Source organism: Magallana gigas, chromosome 1, assembly GCF_963853765.1.
Source record: "Magallana gigas chromosome 1, xbMagGiga1.1, whole genome shotgun sequence".
NCBI classification, from domain to species: Eukaryota; Metazoa; Mollusca; class Bivalvia; order Ostreida; family Ostreidae; genus Magallana; species Magallana gigas.
In genome coordinates this window covers 20,950,168-20,971,308 of record NC_088853.1, presented here as the reverse complement: position 1 = coordinate 20,971,308, position 21,141 = coordinate 20,950,168, and the positions used below count along the sequence as shown (strand labels likewise).

Here is a 21,141-nt window from a genome sequence, read left to right as displayed (position 1 = left end):
TTAAATTTTCTGTTTTGATATCAGTGGGTCGAGAATAACACTAGCTTTTGCAGACGACGAATATACTTTGATTTCCTTTCCTTGGGATTTCAAATCACACAAAATGGACATGTTGGGCAAAGTGTGTTTCAACGGCTGGATATTAGTTTGTATCTCGCTGTATATGTTAGCATATCTGTGAGTTTACTTTCTTTATTTCTTTAAAACAATAAATTTTTATTGCTGTGTTAATATCGTCAATGAACTATATTCAAGCAACCCCAATTTTTATCTGCCTAGAGTGACCTATTTAAGATGTATGTAAACAGTAAAAATGTGCATGAATCATACTTATATACTGAGACAAATGGCATTATGAATTTACAAATTATACTCACCCGTGACTTAACGTAAACATAACACGAGCTTTGTCCATTTAACAAAGAAATAAGAGGTATGTGTCTAACTTATTAGTTGAAAACTGACGGTAAAAACTTGGTGATTATTTGAAATACATGAGCTTTAGTTCAGCATTGTAGACGTTAAAATTTAAAGTGAAAAAAGAAATCTAAAACTAACCGTGACCATGCCCTTTTGATGGTTTTAAGAACTGTAAAAACAGGTGATTTTTTTTCATTTTCATGAATCATTCTTAAACCTGACCTTGACCACTGATACAATTTTATATGTAAATCAATCTGAGCGATGTGTTTATTCTTAACACCAAAGAATAATAAATGGTTTAAGAACTGTAAAAACAGGTGGTTTTTTTCATTTTTATGAATCATTCTTAAACTTGACCTTGACCACTCATACAACTTTATTTGTAAATTAATCTGAGCGATGTGTTTGTTCTTAACACCATATAATAATAAATGGTCAGCATCAAAGACTATGACATAGAAATATAATTATGAAAATGATTACAAAGCATAAGGTTATTTATTCAACTCGAAGTCTTTTCCTTAATATATTGGATTGACTATGCAAGAAATCACTGTAACAAGAACTCGATCTCAAGAATGCGGTAAAGCGTTTTCATGCAGTTCATTTTGAGCCATAAAATCAAATCCATGTTACCTCATAAAAATACTTTAAAATTTCAAAATTGAATAGATAACCTGAACAGAAAAAAGATAATGTATTTCGTATTTTAAAAATAAGGAAAACTGTTAGGCTTTATTGAGTTTCAGGTATTCCAGATGGGAGCACAGTTTGTTTCGGAAGTACGGAATTCCCGGTCCCTTGCCAACACCATTTGTAGGAATTTCACCAAAATACAGAAGGACGGTAAGTATATGATGAGTAAAGAATACATAATGAAGACAGTTATTACCAAGAAAACTACAATGTACCGAGAACTCCATGGTCGTTGTCATTTTTAAAATGTTAATCTACTTTTAAAAAACTTTATTTATATAAGCATATAGGAAAATATGCAAACTTTTTGCCAAGATAAATGAATCTTCCCCTTGGTAAACTACAGTTTACGGCAGAAAAAAAAGTTAAATCTTATATGGAGTTCTAAAACTACTCATACAATTTTTTTTTCGATTCATTTATTTCCGAATTTACTATTTTTCGATTAGTTTTTGAATATATTATATGTTATGCTTATCAAATGAACAGATTAACATATAATGATTTATATTCAAATTAAGCCGATTTCATGTGTATCTACATTTTGCAGGGCGTTGCTCTTACAGACAAAGAGCTTGCAAGGAAATATGGTGATATAGTTGGGTAAGTAATTACTACATGTTAATTACATTAAACAGGGTATGGCTCATTTCAGATCTTCAAATCTTAATATATACTCCATTGTTCTTAGTATTTGTAAAGAGCTGATTAAATCTGAAGTATTTGATTGGCACTTATGACACAACGCTTATATTTAAATTTGAGCTGTTAAAAATGTACTAGTTTTCTCCTCTTTCTTTCTGTTGGGAAAATGATAGCTGTGATTTGTTTAAGGTCTTTTTTGCTTTCGGTGTTTTCGATTGTGTCTTCTTTAAGTCTTAATGGATTATGGCATGTTCATTTGCATCGTCACTTGTATTGCTTATGATGTTTTACAGAGTATATATGGGTCACCGCCCCCTTTTGTTAGTCTCCAACCCTGACACAATCAAAGCCATCATGGTAAAAGAGTTCTCAAGAACACCAAACCGACCTGTAAGTCTCTCTCTCTCTCTCTCTCTCTCTCTCTCTCTCTCTCTCTCTCTCTCTCTCTCTCTCTCTTAAAGTATGGGTATGTTGATTGAACAGAATGAGTAATATCTGTGAAGATTCATACAACAAACAAATTCATGTGGGCATGTTAACACCCATATTAACTAAATTAAAATGTGGGACAAAATGTGTTGGATTATATTTAGAGTACATATATTGTGTGCAAAATTCTAATGTGTTTTGTAGAAGACATTCTTACCTAGAAATGAAATGAAATATTCACTCCTTAATGCCGACGATGACCAATGGCGGTTTCTAAGAAACACACTTCTACCGACATTCTCTTCCGGCAAAATGAGAATGGTACATGTTTTATTATACCCGCACTTTCTAAAGAAAGTTCGGGTATATTGTTGTTACCCTGTTCCGTCCGTCCGTCCGTCTGTCTATCTGTCCGTCCGTCCGTCCGTCCGTCTGTCACTTTTTACTTTCTCAAACTGCTCTTACATCTTATAAACCAGCAAACTGAACTCTTGGAGTTTGATTTGGGGTATCATGTTGTTTTTTAAAAAGGTTTCAAAAATTCTCTGTTAGTCCTGGGGGTCAAATAATTGGTAAAAAATGACGTTTTTCCACAAAAAACCTTCTTCTTCGAACTCCTCCTACATTTTCAACAGTAGACAAATCATCTTTTTGAATATGTTTTAGGGTATCCTATAGATGCGCAATAAGGTTTCGGAATTTTCAATTTTGTCCTGGGGGGCATTTAATGGCTGAAAAATTTACAAAAAAACTGGTTTTAAAAACGTCACTTTTTTTTGGCAGTAGCCAAATGATCTTCTAGAATATGATTGGGGGTGTCATATTGAGGCGTGATCAGGTTCCAGAATTTTTTTTTTATTAAGGGGATCAGTGGGCAACAAAAAATGACGTTTTTTGGCCAAAAAAATATGGTTCCCAGAACTCCTCTTACAACTTTTGGAGTAGCTACGTCATCTCTTGGGATATAATTGGGGCTGTCCTATAGATGTGCAATAAGGTTTTAAAAATTTAAATTTCATCCAGGGAGTCAAATAGTAGCAGAAAATTGACGTTTATTACTAAAGAACAAAACATTGATCCAAGAGCTCCTCTTATGATTTAATGAATAGACAATCATATCTTGGGATATGATAGGGACTGTTATATAGATGTGCAGTAAGGTTTTAAAAATTTAAATTTCATCCAGGGAGTCAAAAAGTAGCAGAAAATTGACGTTTATCGCTTCAAAAAAACATAGATCCTAGAAATCCTTTTATGATTTAATGGATAGACACATCATATCTTGGGATATGATAGGAACTGTTCCATAGATGTGCATTACGGTTTTGAAGAATTAAATTTAACCCTGAGGCCCATTACCTACCGGTACATACCTTTTGATGCCCTTTAAGGATCAAGAATATATATGCTTTAGGGGTGGGGATCTCAACCGTTTTCGAGATATTCGTGCACTTCCTGTTCAAGGGGGGTCATGACCACCCCCAGGGCCCATGACCTACATACCGTTTGATGCCCCTTGACACAAGGAACAAGAATATATATGGTTTAAGGGTGGGGATCTAAACTGTTTTGAAGATATTAAGGGACTTGTTGTTTGAGGGGGTCAGGACCACCCACAGGGCCCATGACCTACATAACATTTGATGCCCCTTGACATCAGAAACATGAATATATATGGTTTAGGGGTCATGATTATAACAGTTTCTGAGATATATAGTAATTTCAAATTCCTGGGGGGTGGGGATGACCCCAGGGGTCAGATCTAATAAACCCTATATATTGCCAGTAACAGCCAATATATGATTATGAAAACCCTATATTATTATCTTTGTCCGTTTTCAAGTTACCATTTACAATAGAGTCTACGATTCTTCCTACAAGGTTCAATGTTAGACCCCACACCCTTTTGACATCCCCCTCCCCCGAAAAGTGGTTGTCTAACCCAAAATGAAAAAAATCAAACCAGGGTGCACAACTAGATATGCAGGCCTATCATATCCTAGAGTTTTGTACAATTCTGTTCAGCCATCTCTAAGAAACAAGTTCAGAGCAGGAAAGAAGAAAAAGAAGATGAAGAATAATAATACATGTATTAAGAACCGTACAAAAACAATAAGTCTTCAAATTTTATTCGGGAGACTTAATAATAAAGATTAAATAGAGATAGGATCATCAAACATCAATAATTTAAAGATAATTGACAATTTCTGATTCTAAGGGGGTCAGGATGGCCCCTTAGGGTCATGACTTACATGCCATAATGATCTGATGCGCCTGCATGACCTAAGGAGGAATAATATCTTTGGATTAAGGTGGGGATGGTTTTTATGATATTTAATAATTTCAGGAAGAGCACTTGGGATCATGACCTACATACCATCTTAAATGCCTTGAACAAAGAAACAATAATATAATATGTACATGATATATGATCGATCAATTTAAGAACACAGATATAGATCAATCATCTGTTTTGTAATACTTCCTATGTATATATACATGTATATGTATTAGTTTTTTTCTATACTATTCATGTTCATGACTGTAGTATGGCTTAGTCTTATTTTAAATTACATTAAAAAATTGTCAAATATATGACTTGGAACCCCCACTCCCAAACAAACTGTTCTCCCCCAACCCCCCCCCCCCCCACCCCCTCCCTTGTCGAATGATCTATTAAAATCAAAATATAATTTGGGTGTCTAAAAACTTACATAAACTGGTAAAAAATGTTATTCTTAAAAAAATTATATTACACCTTGCATAATTGACAAATGATCTATTGAGATATGATCAGAGGTCATATTTCTACCTTGGGATCAATAAGTAGTATTCATTGACAGTTAAAATTAATAACAATAAATTATTCAAATTATAAATGTTTATATCCACATTCACTCCCCCCCCCCCCCAATCTAATCTGGTTAAAAAGATTCAGTCTTCTTAATACATTCTTACATTTGCACAGTAGCACATTTTAAATCATTTCTTGATTGCTTTTTCTCTTGTGACTAACATTTTGGAAATTGCTTAATTCAATTTTTAAGATTTATAAACAAAATGTTATATGCATCACTTCCATGTGTATTCGCCTATTTGGGGCAATTGTAAAGTCTGCTAAACAAACCAGTGACATATCAATAGGCTAGGAATTACCCACATGGATCAAACACTACTGTTTAACATATGAATAAGATAAAATACATTATTATGGGGGTTGGGGGGTTAAAGACAACACATGGGGGTCATTAATGTACTTTACACCATTTGATGAATCATGCATGCATAATGACATTAGAAGATATTTTGTATTTTCCTGTTTCGTGGGGTCAGAACAGTCCCATAAGGACCTACATTGTATTTGATGCATTATAAAACATTAGGAAAGAAATACTCCTTCCTTCCTATTATAACTCATATAAAAATGATAAGTGTCTACACCTACTTACATGTAATACACAAATCTAATAAGAAATTGTTTATACATGGTCAAAATGTATGGAACGCCAAATTAACATATATTCAAATATTTGTACCTTTCTTCAAATAATTGTACCTATCTTCCATTAATTGTACCTATCTTCAATTCATTTGAAGATAGGTACAATTGAATTAAAGATAGGTACAATTATTTGAAGATAGGTACAATTGAATTGAAGATAGGTGTAAATAATTATACCTATCTCTAAATAATTATACCTAGGTACAAATGAATTATACCTAGGTACAAATGAATTATACCTATCTTCAATTCAATTAAAGATAGGTTCAATTGAATTATACCTATCTCTAATTCATTTGAAGATAGGTAAAATTCATTTAAAGATAGGTACAATTGATTTGAAGATAGGTTCAATTCAGACATATCTACAAAGGATTTGAAGATAGGTACAATTCAATTATACCTAGGTTCAATTCGTTTTGTGTATTGTTGAAAATAATGAACGCTCCCTTGAAGACATTTCGGGTCACTATATACCTAAATAAAAATCTGGCTTTAGTTTTTTCCATAATTTTATCAAAGAATGTATAATTCAGGTAATAATCACTCTATTCATTAAAGCGGTAACAATTATTATGAGTTTTTGTTTGCTTTAAGGCTCAATCTTTCGAAAAGTTGACAAAATCATATGGCCTATTTTATCATCCCGATCCCGATTTTATTTCTAAGTCACCTTTCTTCAATCTTTTTTTTAATTTTTATTATTTATCAATATATGAAGGTGTTAAGCAGTAATGTCAAACTACTGCTGGCAAAACATTACTCTGCAGCTGCTCGGCCATGGCCTTTGCCTTTTGCAACCGGATGAAGATACTGATAAATTTTCGCGCCAGTTGTGACGTAACGGAAATGACGTACTATACAGGGAGTATTCATTATTGCCAATATTTAAGTAATTGAAGATAGGTTCAATTCAATTGTACCTATCTTTAATTCAATTGTACCTATCTTCAATTCATTGCATTTGTACCTATCTTCAAATCTATTGTACCTATCTTTAAATGAATTAAAGATAGGTATAATTGAATTGTACCTATCTCTAATTCAATTTGAAGATAGGTACAATTGAATTGAAGATAGGTACAATTGAATTGAAGATAGGTACAATTGAATTGAAGATAGGTACAATTGAATTGAAGATAGGTACAATTGAATTGAAGATAGGTACAATTATTTGAAGATAGGTACAAATATTTGAATATATGTTAATTTGGCGTTCCATAAAAATGGGGTCAACTCAATAGGCCTAGTGCATGATCATGCAGTCTGACAAATGAAAAAAACAACTTTTGCAACTAAAATGACAGAAACTTTACAAATGCGATAGGATAGGTAACGATGATAAGCTTATTTAAATATTAAAAGATGATGATACAGTATGCTGTCAAAGGGAGATCACATTTAGAAAGTGAAAGTAGAACTTATATATGCATGCTGGCATCTCATTATATTGCGCTACTGCTACTACATGTATTATGCTTACCTAAATTGGTCAACATCATAATGATAATCCAATTAAAACACAATAATGAATTCCTTTAGCTGATCTTAACGAGGGGCCTAATCCTTTTCTGCATACGGAAAACACAGACATGTATGTATGGGTGTTGCTAAAACGCGGAACGAAAAACGGAACGGAAAGCGGAACGGAATGGAAAATAGCATCACGTTTATCTCTTAAAAAGGGTATAGACTGGCCAGAAACGATTTACTTTGTATCTTTTATTTATATCTAATGAATGATTATCAACATGTTGTTATCTTATTAATATTCATATGAATGTCTATCAATTATAGCATTGTATTCATTCGGCTTTAGTTGAGTACGAAACGGAAAAATCAAATGTATACGAATTGTGAAACATTTACATGATTAAACGAGTAAATTAGCTATAACATTTTACTTATTTTTCTTATTTGGTATTGCTGGCATATCAGCGTAACGTACGCAGTTAGTGAAAGCGTTTTATGCGTGTTTTGAGTATTTTTATATTTCAAATATGATGATGTACATGTATATACTTACATCAAAATTGAATTGCCGGTGTTCTAGACGATCTTTTATCATACAGACGATACAGTATCATTGAGATGGAAGAAAAAAACCCGTAGGACTGACGACATTAAAAATTAAAATACAGAAAACATTAAAATATACCCGGTAATTTGTGAAACTAGCAATTTGTGAAACTAGTATTTTTAGCAATGCAATTTTGTTTACGTTTGCATTACTAAGCAGTTGTTTATTCCATCAGCTATATACATATGATCCGAATAGAGAGCTCTAGACGTTGCCTAATTTGATTTTACGATTATATATTGGGACTATAGTATGTCGATCCCAAAATATTCATGCAGCACATTTGGACGATTTATAATGGAAAATGTTGACATCTTTTTTCCATTTGGAAGTCACTCAGAAGACCTTGCACAATTTTTCAACACTATAATCCGGGTCTGTTGAAATGCAAAACCCCGTAGACTTCTTTGTTTTTAGCCGTGTATTTATACCAGCTGATAAGCTAGAGAGGACGTTTTAAAGAAAGAATAATGAGAATGTGTAATGCTTCTAAAAGAGAATCGCTTGAACCCTGAGGTATATATAAATATACAGCAAAAAGTGAATCGAGGATATTTCTGGACAGAATATAGTGGTCAATGCATGTACTGTTAATTTTGAGGAAATAAATATTCTTGAATAAATAATCTAATATTGCTAATCTTTCAAAAAAAAAAAAAAAGGTACATAAAGTATATCGTTTTAGCATGATTAACAAATCAATGAGGTAAATAACATTAGATAAGATTTTCCGTTTTCCCTTCCGTTCCGTTTTCCGTTCCGCGTTTTAGCAACACCCATGTATGTATACACGTGAACCCATCTAATCGAAGGGCTGGGTAAAACTAGTACCCGCTAATGAGACATGCAGACCTGTATTGTGTACGTAACTTCAGACAAAGATCATTCATTTGTAACATGCATGTATTTTTATGACATATTCTTCAAATCCACTTGCACTATTTTATTAGGTAAATAACAGCTTTAAGGTGGGGCAGGACACCTGCATATTGTGATGTACATGTATACTTTCTATTGAGATAAACAATAAAGTATATCAAATATTGATTAAATATTTACCCCCCAAATAATGTTACCTAACATTGAAGCGCAATGGGTTTGAGCGTTTACATGTCTGTAAGAGCATTGGGGTCCAAGGTGTATTTTTGGTACTTTTACAATTGATATAAATGAATTTTCATGGGGAAGGGGGGGTCTGGACCCCTCACTCCCACCCCTTCTCTAAATCTGTGCACACGATGATGTTCATGTAGGCACACAGAAGCAAATCTAAAACCGGCAACCGCCACGGGGAGGGGGCATAATTTAATTTTTAATTTTGTTTGTAATAATTATATAGACCATTATACTTTCTATGACATAAAATGTTAAGATTATTGATTAACTGAAAATTCAATGCAAACAGTTCTACCCTAAATTGCACATAAAGTGCTGCTCATGTCACGATGTGTATTATCATATCTGAAGGGATCGAATCCTTCAGTTATGAAAATTATAAATTTTAATTGTATTACCGGAGCTTGCATGTAGCCTTCATTTTTAATTAAACTGGTACAAAACAGTGTTATTTAGGGGCAAACACATGGTGCGGGTATTACTGTCTAATGACAGCATCTAGTTATTACTGCTTTTATATGTAATGATTGATAAACCAGTTGTTGACTGATCCCGTTTTATTTTCCCATTCTTCTTTTTTTTTAATTGACAAATTTTATACCAGACAAATTCAAATATCTCAAAATTTATATCCTATAACACAACTGTGTGTGGGTTAATTCATTATTAGACGAAACCGTTTGCAAGTGTAGAGAGGCAAAAATTACACGACGCGAAAATAATCCTATATACAATATACATGTATGCTGTAAAAGGTTAATGTACAATAGAAAAACTGTGGGATATACGTAACAAAGAAATACTTTTATTCATAGAATTTGATGTCAAAAACTGTTCAGTATACTTGCAATAAACTAAGAATTCTATTTTTAAACTACTTGGACTTCGTATTATACATAATAAAATCATAAGAGATACATGCATTTCAGATGGAGCCTTTGTTTAAAGCCAAGTATGAACAACTGTTGGATAACTTGACGGAAAGGGTCAAAACAGGAAAACCAATAGACTTCAAAGAGTACGTTATGATTAAATTACCTAGTATCATTACACACTCTTGTGGCACTGTACAAATTTGAATGAATGGTGGCTGAATAATAATAGAAATGTTACTAAATGGTATAGACTTGTATTCCAGTGTATTCTGTACAAATTTAGATTCCCATTTTTTGTGGGAAGTGTATAGCTCTATATGGTGAATCTATTCATTTATAAGTACGATGCGTCGCATTTGTTTTCGCCTTATAACAATATTGAATTTATGACCAACAAAATGATTATACCTTCACACGAAATCTATCAAAATTTCTTGTTTGTTTTAGATGTTTGTTGTTTGTTTTAGATGTCAAGAGATAAGCAAAGAACCCTATGCAAAAATAAAAGGAAATGTTCAATTTTAAAGTGAACTATAAACATAGATTTTTTGAAGTTTTAATTGTAGTTTATAGCCCAACATATCATATTTAAAAGTTTAAGGCAGATATAATGATGAAATTGCTCACCATAGAGCGTCATTAAAATGAAGATTAGAATGTAAGTGAATTTCACTTTACACATGGTTTCCAAGATTTTATTGATTTGTAGGCCTTACTATGGATGAGATTGTGGGTAATTCTATTCTTTTTCTGTTGGTGGGATTGGCCTTTACTGCTTACAATCTGGCCACTCACCCCGACTGTCAAGAAAAACTCATCGAAGAAATAGACGCCATTCTGGGCAAGGTCTGTTATTTTTGCGGATCTTACACTATTGTATTGATTATTATGCAATAAAATATTGCAATCTATGGTTTCTTTTCTATAACAAATAAGAGCACAAAATTTATTTTACGAGTACGGATACTTTTTTACAATACGAAAATTTAAACTGACTGTTTGATATGTCACCCGAGCGAAACGCATGCAAAACGATCGCTATTCACTTTCATACGACTTGGCTAACATACATTGATAGGAGCCACCTAATTACGACAATGTCCAAAAACTGGAGTACCTAGAGAGAGTTTTCTGTGAGACTCTGAGGCTTTATCCGTCAGCATGCAGGTAAATTTAAACTCAAGTGCCAAAAGACATAAATTTTTCTCTTTTCGCTATATATATTTTAAAAACTAACATAAATTGAGAACCATATAACTTTCTGTGTGCAATAAAACATACACCTTTTTCAATGGGTGGCACTGTAGATCTATTTGTTTCATCCGTTTTTTTAACAGACCAGTAAGCTACAGATCACAGCTAGTACATATAATAATTCAATATCAAATTTACCATTAGAATTATTGGAATGCCATAATTCTCAATCACCTATAACATTTACATTAACTATATTATTCTTAACATTTTAACAGCACAGCTACATAAACTAATGGCATTTTCAGGACTCATAGACTTGCAGAAAGGGATATTGTGATAGAAGGATACACTGTTCCCAAAGGTACGGACATCTCCTTTCCAATCTACAGTATCCACAGGGACCCAAGGTTCTGGGAAAATCCGACCAAATTTGATCCTGAAAGGTACCATTTCATACGGCATATGTTCTAGCTAAAAGACAGAAAACCTACACGTCGTTCACACATTTGGATTAGCACCCCTTAGTACATGTACATTAATATACAATATAAACGTAAAATCAATAATTTAACAAAAAATTGATTAAATCAGAAATGGTGTTTGAGATATGATAAAAGGATATCACACTACGTGGTGAAATAATGCTAAAAAGTACTAATAAATAATAAATAAATCTCACTACATGTCATTTCTATGATAAAGTAATATATCAGCCATAACTCCATAACTTGTGTGAGCTAATCAAAAGAACAAGTTAAATTTAAATTATATAAAATGTATTTTCAAACGGATATGAACAAAAAAGTGAATGTTGAATTCTTAAACTTTTTTATCAAAAACACACATTAACCTCATAATAGATTTTTTACATGTGTAGTTTTTGTGTATATTGGCCTTTATTAAAGTTTTAATAATCAAAAAGAGAAATGTTGTCGTGTTGTATTTATCTTTCTTGTAAAAAATAAAATTTATCCCGAATGATTATCTATTAAATGCATATACTTACTGATCAATAAACATTCCTAGGGTCATTCAATTATGATTTAATTAAAAGGTTCACTCCGGAAAACAAGGCTAAGCGGCACCCATGCGCTTATTTACCCTTTGGACATGGTCCCCGTAGCTGTATAGGCATGCGCCTAGCTCTGGTCGAGATGCGGTTAGCGATTGTCTCCATTCTACAACAATACAGATTCAAAACGTGTGAAGAAACAGAAGTGTGTAAGAAGCTAGACCCTTTATGATTGGATTAACACTCGACACGCGAGCGGGCGTTTATGTAATAGTTCGATCATATTTAGTAAAATTTACGCGATTAAGAGGGAGCGAAGCGTAAATTTTACTTAATATGATGTAAATAAATAGAACATAACCCACTTTTTCACTGCCTGATCAAAATGTCGGTGCCAATCAGATATTACCTCTCTTTGATCTACGGCTTCCTTAGCTGTCAATCAAAATGTGACTTTGCTGGAACTTAAAGAAATTCTTATTGATTAAAAAACATCACTTCATAGATTATCAAGCGACTGCTGGTTGGATGAAAAAGTTGGTTTTGTTCTAGATGTTGATAAAACTTAGATTTGCTCTATAAATGCACCGGATTTATGGGTTTGGTTTTTTTCTAGATTTGTATGTTTAATTGTTTCGTATGTGAATGTTTATAGTGTACCGTTTATACGAATTGAGTACTATCATAAAAAATGCAGGGCATATTCCATAACATTTAATCGTTTCTTCACCTTACATATACTTTGATTTTCCAGATTCCTTTGAAGCTTTCCAAAGCAAACCTTCTGAAGCCAGAAAACGGCGTCAAACTGCTGTTGGAGTCACGAAGCTAAATGACAGCTTGCCAAGGATCACAAAAACGTTTCATTTGAAACATACATAAAACATGCAAAAAGAATTCTTTTGAAAATTATGGTGCTTTAACAATGTAAAACAACTAATTATAAAAACAAAATCTATGCAAAATTTTATTTGTAAAATTGCTGCTTGACGAAAAGGGAGTACTTCTGCTTGTAAGATTATAGAAACATCTTCTGTTCCTAAAATGTAATGAACAACAAGAAATGCTTGTAATAATTTTGATAGTAAATGTTAAATAAAATGGACTTGTAATGATGATTATGCAATTGAAACAAAATTGCAAGTCGTTAGTCTGATTTTAAAAGGAGCTCAAATTGTGTTTAAGTAGACTGAGTGATCATCAAAATTGTTCATAAGATCCACCTTAAATCTATATTCAGTAAAGAAAAAGCCTTCAATTTTCCCCCTAAAATTTTACAGAGCTCTTTAGCATAAGGACATTTATTTGGTCTTAAATGACCACGACCATGGCCATCCAGCTCTCTTTCAAAAAAAAAAGAAAGAAACCATTTTATTCTTTTTTATTACAATTTAGTTAACAGTCAACTTAACATAACTAAACAAAATCATTTCCACGAGTCAATTAAATAAAATGTATAGTTAACAATATTACGAGATATGCATCCCTCTTTTTTTCGTAGTCACATATATGTAACATAGTCAAGTTATTGTCGAAATGTAAATTAAATAGTATTCACAGAGGCCTTAAGTCGTTTATTCACTATTTAAATATGAATATGGCAATTCCAACTAAGGAAAATCATTTCAATGCATGCTATGTAAATAAAATTTATCTTAATTAATTAAAAAAAACATGTTTTCCTATATATACGTATATATGTTATATATTAACTTTTTTTTATAAAATAGCATTTACTCTACCAACAAAAAAATCAATTTTGTAAGTTACATGTACTACCATTCTCAATATTTTTATCGACAATAAAACCATGAATATGATATGAGGAAAAACTAATCCCAAAACATTGACCCTCTTCTATATATTCATTATATAATAAAATTCAAACAAGTACACTTTATATAAGGCTTTTAGGCAGTTTGATCCAAAGATTGTTGTTTCTACGCTGTACATGTATGTGTAACTAAAGCTCTTTCTTTGTTCACTATATAATTCATCTCTTGATTTCTACATGTAAAGAAGGAAAGACAAGTTTCCAAAATAACCTTTTCATTGAAACTTGAATGACATAATTTTGAAACTAAAGTGGAGAATATATATGCACTCCACACACATAACCACACACATACACACTCCACACACATACACACTCCACATACATAACTGCACACAAACACACTCCACACACACACACAACCACACACATATACACAAACACACCAGACCATATATAAAATGCAGGAAGAGTGGTCTGCAATTCAACAAAATATTTATTTAACAGAAATTTTAATAATGGATTCCAGAATACGCGCCAGCTTCTGTGGAAAAATGGAATGTATTCAAAATAAAATACAATTAGTGAAAAAAAGGAATGCATGAATTAAATTAGTACAAAAATAAATATTAAAGTCACAAGCTCTGTAAATGTGACATTATTGTACACTAGTAGAAGGTTCCACAACCAGGCTCTGGTAAGGGTAGTACTTAACTACATGTATACTGGCAAAACTTCAGCACAAATCAAAGCCCTTCCATAAAATCTTTGTATTTAGTTGAACTTTATATTTTTGTGTGCAGCTCTTGATTCTTTTGGTGCAAGAAAAGTAAAAAAAAGGTTTGCATATAAGTGCAAGAATCAAAAGAGTATTGTTTTAAATGGAGATATTAAAGGTCACCTTATGAAACAGTCACAAAATACTTCAACAGAGTAAAACACGTTCTAGTGAGATTTGAATTCCTCTTTGAATCAATTACATTGTATCACATTAGTACATATATAAACATAATCAAATTGGATAATTTAAAAAAAAAATTATGCTTACAATAAGAACACAAAACTTGAGTAAGGATTCAGTTCACAAAATGAGACTACCCAGTAGTTCATCACAGTATAAATGTCTCTGAAGATGGTCAACTCTGTAAATGTTCACTATGCTCTTAACTTCTTTTGCATTTTTATTCCAAAATAATTTTGTCAGGCTTGTTTACAGAACTAACATTTCTTATACCCTGGTCCAACGGCAATACTACATAGATGATCTCTTAGTCTCAATATTATGTAAGGAATATATCATTGAGAAGAGATAAGTACATGATCTGTTCCAAGTTTTATGGTCACCAGACATTGGTCAAAAATTTATGATCACAGACAAGTAAGTTGGAATGAAGTCCTATCTTCACCAGACTTGACACTTTATCTGGGGATTCATTGGAGTATTAGGGGCACACTGGAATGCTCGTGCAAAGTCCCCAGAATTGGACACAACACCAATTGTTCTGAAAAGCAAAAGGATCTGTCATTAAAATTAATAACCAAAGTCTTTAGACACAGATTTAGGTGATTTTTAATAAAAAATATCAAAATTCATGTTAAGATTCTTTAATTTTCCAATACATATCTGTAGTTATGTGTCTTTTTTTCACTTTAAATGTCTCTAACCAAGATTGTCAAAACATTCATAAGGAATGTGACACAAATAAAGATATCAAAATTTTTTTAACAATGAAAAGGTATATACACTGTACTTTGTATCAAAAATTTTTTATCAATGAAAAGGTATATACATTGTACTTTGTATCAAGATTTTTTTATCAATGAAAAGGTATATATACTGTACTTTGCTGGAAATAAATCAAAGATGAAAATATGCATAATCTAATAAATCTAAATCCTTTGTCCCAGACAATGAAATCACTTAATTACATAAACACACATTAACACATATTTTCCTTTAAATTACTTCATACAGGAATACATTTATTTAAGTGGTGTTTGGGTGTTATTTCATTTCTAACAGGACGGATTGAATTCTGACCTGAACTTGCTGATGGTGTGTTCGTCTGTTAGAATGGCCTGCTTTGTGTACTGGGGAGTGTAATAGGAACACCAGAGCTGTGAAAACATTATACATCCATCACAAAGATATGAAAACTAAATAATTGTCAAAAAACATATATATTTCAGCAAGTCCGGAAGGAAATCAAACTTTGCTTATGATCTTCTTTATTCTTGCAATTAAAAATCTCTTCACAAATAAATGAATAAAGCAAAAGCAATAAAATGAATTCATCTGATAAGAGAGAGTATACATTGAAAACGATTATGATATTTTGTTTAATATTCAAAAACTATCACAATAAATATAATATTTGAATATTTCAATAATATTTAAAGTAACATGTTGCCTAAGGCAGTCAAATTGTCACTCCACCGCTGAAGAATAAGCATTCCTTAATTCATTATATATAGTTACCTGCCCAAATCCAACAAAGAACAGTTGTTCTTGGGTCAAGGTCAGTCCAGGAAGGTCCTTGACCTCATTTGAGTCTTTTGATTTGAACCAGTGTCTGTAGGCCATGTATGCTGTCTTAAGGCCTCCATTATCAGCAATATTCTCCCCCAATACACGCTCTCCTTTCAGCTAAAATTGATAAGCAAGAATTAAACAAAAGTAATCAAGAGATATTCAGAACAAATTCTAAAACAAAATTACTCTGGAATCATTTTTATTCGTGGGGGTAAATGTACGTGGATTGCCAAATTTTTCCTGGTTTCTGGGTTTGTAATTTCGTTAGTGGAAAGTTCGGGATAATTTATGGGTCTAAAACATTTGTATAATACTACAAATCTCCACCATCTCATTCCACTGATTCCCATTTCTCAAGTTTTGGGGAGATAATGCACTTACATGAGTATTTTCTGCAGTGTAGTTTGAGTATTGTCTGACCATACAGGAAGTCTTGCTTTGAAAGCTGGTTGCTGATTGGTCAGTCCACCAGTTGTTAAGGTTACCATATTTGTCATAGTGCCGACCTAGAAAAATTTCCAACATTACGTTAGGAGTCAAACCTATATATTGATACCATCTTCAGTTATAGATAAATTAAGTATTACAAAGTTATTTCAAAATATATAAATACATGTATCAACAAACTCTAAAGTTTTGTCCGTTTTAAAATAATAAAGATAAATACCACTAGGCATTTCAATTACATCATCTCCATCAACCATGTATCAACAATATTTCTCATTTTGACAATGTGTTTATATTATCCTAACAAATATAGTTTACTCCAAAACAAAACAATAAAATAAAACTGTTCATCACCTTTGTTATCAAATCCATGAGTCATTTCATGACCTATAATCATCCCTGTTGTTCCAAAATTAAAAGACCTACAATAAAATGTACATAGCATTATATACATATAATCATATGAATTGTTTCAATCCCATTTTATGTGCATGTTATTCTTCCATTATATCTTATTTGTTCTAAAAGAGGATGTTTTATCAATCAGAAATTTAAAGAATGCTGAAAACCTGCTACAACCAAGATTTGTTCAATTTCATTCTATGTCTGCTTCCACAGACACTTTGAATCAACTGTAATTAGCATTTCAAAAAGATGTTACTCTGACATTGTCAAGCCAAGCTTTCTTTTTGCAGACATGTTGGTTAAAAAATGTTTCACATTGGAATTAAAGTCATTCATTATCAAAACTGTGAAAATTTTTAGGGCGAAAGTTTTACATATTCATGAACATCTCCTTGTTGTATTAAATACTGATTGCTGTGAACCAGTACTTATTCTATTGTTTTTGTTTAAAAAGAACTGGTAACGTTGGCCTAGTATCTTATCACAAGTAAATTGTAAACAAGTTGTCATGAATAAAAGTTGGTTTACTTTACACTATGATTTAATTACACGGAAAATAAGGGGGTGAAGGATGGTCTCTATAGTATAATTTTTAATTCAACTGTCAAACCTAGCATTATTTACTAGCATGTTGGTGTCAATGATGTTTAAAAAATGGGTATCACAGTTGGAACAAGAAATCATATTGACCCAAGCGTCAAAAGGGCCGCAAAAAATATAATTTTTGTATGAATCATTGGTTGTTTACATAAACACACACTTTTAATATACTTTCAGCAATTTGTTTTGAAGTTTAACATTTTACTATTATCATAAAGAATCGAGTTACTGTAAGCATATCTAACGGTATTTTTATGATCATTGTCAGAGTATATAAGAACTGATGCATCTTTGCTAGCCAATGGTTTACGATCCGCTTCTCTCCTCTACAACGTTGTAGAGGAGAGAAGCGGATCGTAAACCCTTGGCTAGCGAAGATGGAACTGATAAAGTAATGGAGAACACATTGATTTTTACATTACTCTAATACAAAGTTCAATTCATCATTTTTTTCTTGGAGATTATGTATTGCAAACCATTTTGGTTTTTTTGTTGTTACATCGTATTGAATGAAAACTTAATGCATTAGTTTATAATATTTCAAGGAACCACGTGATAAAAAAGAAATGGATTAGTTCAATTTTTTCAGTAAATTCAAATTATTTTTGCGTAACTAATTGATATGGATGTCATTTCATGATATTTTCTACCCCATTTTATGTGGAAATATAATAAATACACACACAAAGTCATTTTATTTGACACGGCACATAGAAATTCAAATATATCATTTATATAAAATTTAATGACATTCAGGTCGTTAGTATTTCAGGTTTTTAATATGTCCCGCATACCGATCCCGATGCATTGTTTTGAAAAGAATGAAGAACTCCGAAATTTTCCGAATAGATTATAGTCTCGATAAAAACGCGCCAAACACGACAATTCACTAAGTATGACCTATTTTTCATTTACGAGTAAAACAAAAAATGTGTGATATTTTTTAAAAGGCATAACACCTATTTCTACATGCAAATTTATTTTTAATTCATAAAAAATAAGCATAATATTAATTCTATTAAACAAGAACTATCCCGCAGAAACGCAGTAACAATATCTAAATGTATATCAAATAACGGACCGCCTTCCGGCGGCCCGTAATAAGAAATCCCGAATAAATGTAAACAGGTCATGATTTCACTTACATGGGAAATGAGGGGGTGAAGAACGGTCTCTGTAGTATGCCAGCAGGAAACACTATCTGGTTATTGGACTGTGAGTAGTAGGCGTTGGTCTCTACCGGCATCATGTGCCACCTGTAAACCAAATCATCTCAGTAATTCTTACAGGCACCAAGAACATGACTCAGTTACATGTATAACATAGTAGAGGCTCAAATTAGTTTAATCTAAACAGAGTTCTCAAAGGAAAATACATGTAGCAATTGGTCTTGAAGGACAATCTGTGCCACCTGTATATCAAACAACAATAACTCTTAAAGGCATTCATCTAATTCAAACAATTTACGAGCATTTATTTACATAAATAAACCAAACTTGATTAATATTCTTCAAGGGAAATAGTAGCATTTACATTAATAGGGGTTTTTTTTTACAAAAATAAGAAAATTTGTTTCGAAGCCTTTCTGGGAAGTGATCTCCTCTTAGTTTGAAATTGATGATCAATCGAGTATCTTGTTTGAGAAAAATCATTTTTTCTAACATTTTACATAAGCTTTAAAAATAATATGATAAGCAATATAAAAAAAGGATTACAATAAACATATTACTGTGGAATTATTAAAATTCGTAGTGGCTCAATTTTCGTAGTATTCGTGGGTAACCCTCCCCCACAAATACACATCCTCGACGTAAACAAATTTTGAAAGCGTTATTATTCTTACTGAAAAGGAAAACTGACCCATCCACAAAATTACATCCCCACAAATAAGCAAAAACCCCAAAATCCAGGAGAATTGGCCCCAACGAATTTTAATGATTCCACGGTAAACAATAAATCTCTTACTCTTATCTATCAGGGACAGTCCCCAACTTGTTGTGGTTCCTTAACACAGACTCTCTTCTGATGTTCAGATGACTCACCAGGAACTCCCCAGTCACAAGGGTCACCTGTCACATGAAGTTAAATAAAGATTTGAGTTTGGGTTTTTATATCATCTAAAAATTATTCCATATAGCTGACAAAAGGTCTTTTCATCCAGGGTAAGTTTCTGACTAATTAGTTACAAGTACATAAAACGTGCATCAAAACTATTATCTAAAACTCAAACTTCAACTGACCAAAAACAAAGTGCACCCTTAAAAAACCAAGTAACACGTACAATCCAGGTACACACAGAGAAGGACAATTTAACATATAAATCATAATTATTTCAAGCAATTTTATCAGCATGTATTTATATTGTATCTATTTTGACGTAACAAAAATGTTCAACATTGAGCCAATCAAGACGTTCTTATTACCACATTCAAAGGATGGGTACATACAATTTATAGTGCATCTGCAATATAATGAAGCTAATAATATGGCAAGATTTCACATGTTCATAGTATTTATCCAGCTGAACAGAGTCCAGGATCCAGTCCGGATAGCCAATCATCTGGACAATTTTCTGGACCTATGACAGTTTCCCTGGTTTTGTCATCCATCCATGACACAAGGAGGATTCCCTTGATGAATGCATCCTCTATCTCCTTTACTTTATCTAATAGTTTCAGAGAAATAAATGAATTAAAATGTCCAGAGATCTGTTCTAAATACAACACATCTATAAGTCTCTGAAACATGTATAGTCAAACCACGTTATCGAAAACTAGATAGATATGAAATTATAAGTGAAGTGTGTTGCCTTTGTGTTTTAAGAGTTATCTTTCTTTTCATTTCGTTGGAGTTATTGCCTTTGTTAGGTACATTGTACTTTCGTCAGCCATGTTTTCTGATCTATGTTTTTAGTTCGAGGCAATTGTGGCCTACCACAGTGGAAGTTAGATGTTTATTTGTCTTATGCATTGTGTAAATGATTAGATATGAATGTAGGCTATCTTCTGATTCGACCTTTTGTATGCAAGGTGTCTAATTTCTGCAAAATAAATGTTCAATGTTTTTATACACATGTACTACACGTGGTTAATAAGTCAACTTTTGATTATTGTCATTAAGGAAAGTGTTACTTATAAATTATGTCTACAATTTGTTGTAAGTGATTTAACTATTATCTATAAGTAATTTAGCGAGATATTTGTTAGCAAATTTGTATTATTTACACGCCTCCCCTTTTTGTTCTAAAAAGGTATGGAACACTGTTCCGATCATAAATTATTTTATTTTTACTCTATTGTCACATTGCTGTAATTGTATTTTGTATTCTTTCAGCTTTTTACGTTACACATTATAAAGGTTATACTACTGTATCCAGGACACCACATGAAGTTCTTTGTAATTCATCA

The 21,141-nt window shown here is 32.2% G+C and overlaps 3 protein-coding genes across 5 annotated transcripts; 2 read left to right on the top strand and 1 right to left on the bottom strand.

Annotated features, from left to right (window-relative positions):
* The first annotated feature begins 10 nt into the window (after positions 1 to 10).
* On the top strand, positions 11 to 9,970 carry LOC117685410 (cytochrome P450 3A4-like). 3 transcript variants are annotated; one of them, XM_066088465.1, is made up of 6 exons: positions 11 to 177; positions 1,173 to 1,269; positions 1,670 to 1,722; positions 2,058 to 2,154; positions 2,398 to 2,514; positions 9,821 to 9,970. In XM_066088465.1, exons 1-6 carry the CDS (start codon positions 104 to 106, stop codon positions 9,968 to 9,970), a joined length of 588 nt encoding a protein of 195 aa, XP_065944537.1. In that variant the 5' UTR covers positions 11 to 103. The 3 variants fall into 3 exon arrangements, 2 of the variants coding, with proteins under 2 accessions (XP_065944537.1, XP_065944538.1); XR_010714898.1 differs by lacking the exon at positions 11 to 177 and adding an exon at positions 329 to 433 and having other exon boundaries at positions 9,821 to 9,943; XM_066088466.1 differs by lacking the exon at positions 2,398 to 2,514.
* A 342-nt stretch (positions 9,971 to 10,312) lies between these two features.
* LOC105331505 (cytochrome P450 3A4) lies at positions 10,313 to 13,093 on the top strand. The gene is made up of 5 exons (XM_066088462.1): positions 10,313 to 10,612; positions 10,845 to 10,933; positions 11,269 to 11,406; positions 12,018 to 12,180; positions 12,730 to 13,093. Exons 1-5 carry the CDS (start codon positions 10,484 to 10,486, stop codon positions 12,805 to 12,807), a joined length of 597 nt encoding a protein of 198 aa, XP_065944534.1. The 5' UTR covers positions 10,313 to 10,483; the 3' UTR covers positions 12,808 to 13,093.
* A 247-nt stretch (positions 13,094 to 13,340) lies between these two features.
* LOC105322667 (endothelin-converting enzyme 1) lies at positions 13,341 to 20,382 on the bottom strand. Its single transcript, XM_066088457.1, has 8 exons — positions 20,235 to 20,382; positions 19,700 to 19,803; positions 18,880 to 18,990; positions 17,084 to 17,151; positions 16,664 to 16,788; positions 16,229 to 16,396; positions 15,791 to 15,867; positions 13,341 to 15,251 (listed from the first exon to the last, which is right to left on the bottom strand). Exons 3-8 carry the CDS (start codon positions 18,981 to 18,983, stop codon positions 15,152 to 15,154), a joined length of 642 nt encoding a protein of 213 aa, XP_065944529.1. The 5' UTR covers positions 18,984 to 18,990; positions 19,700 to 19,803; positions 20,235 to 20,382; the 3' UTR covers positions 13,341 to 15,151.
* Between the last annotated feature and the right edge of the window lie 759 nt (positions 20,383 to 21,141).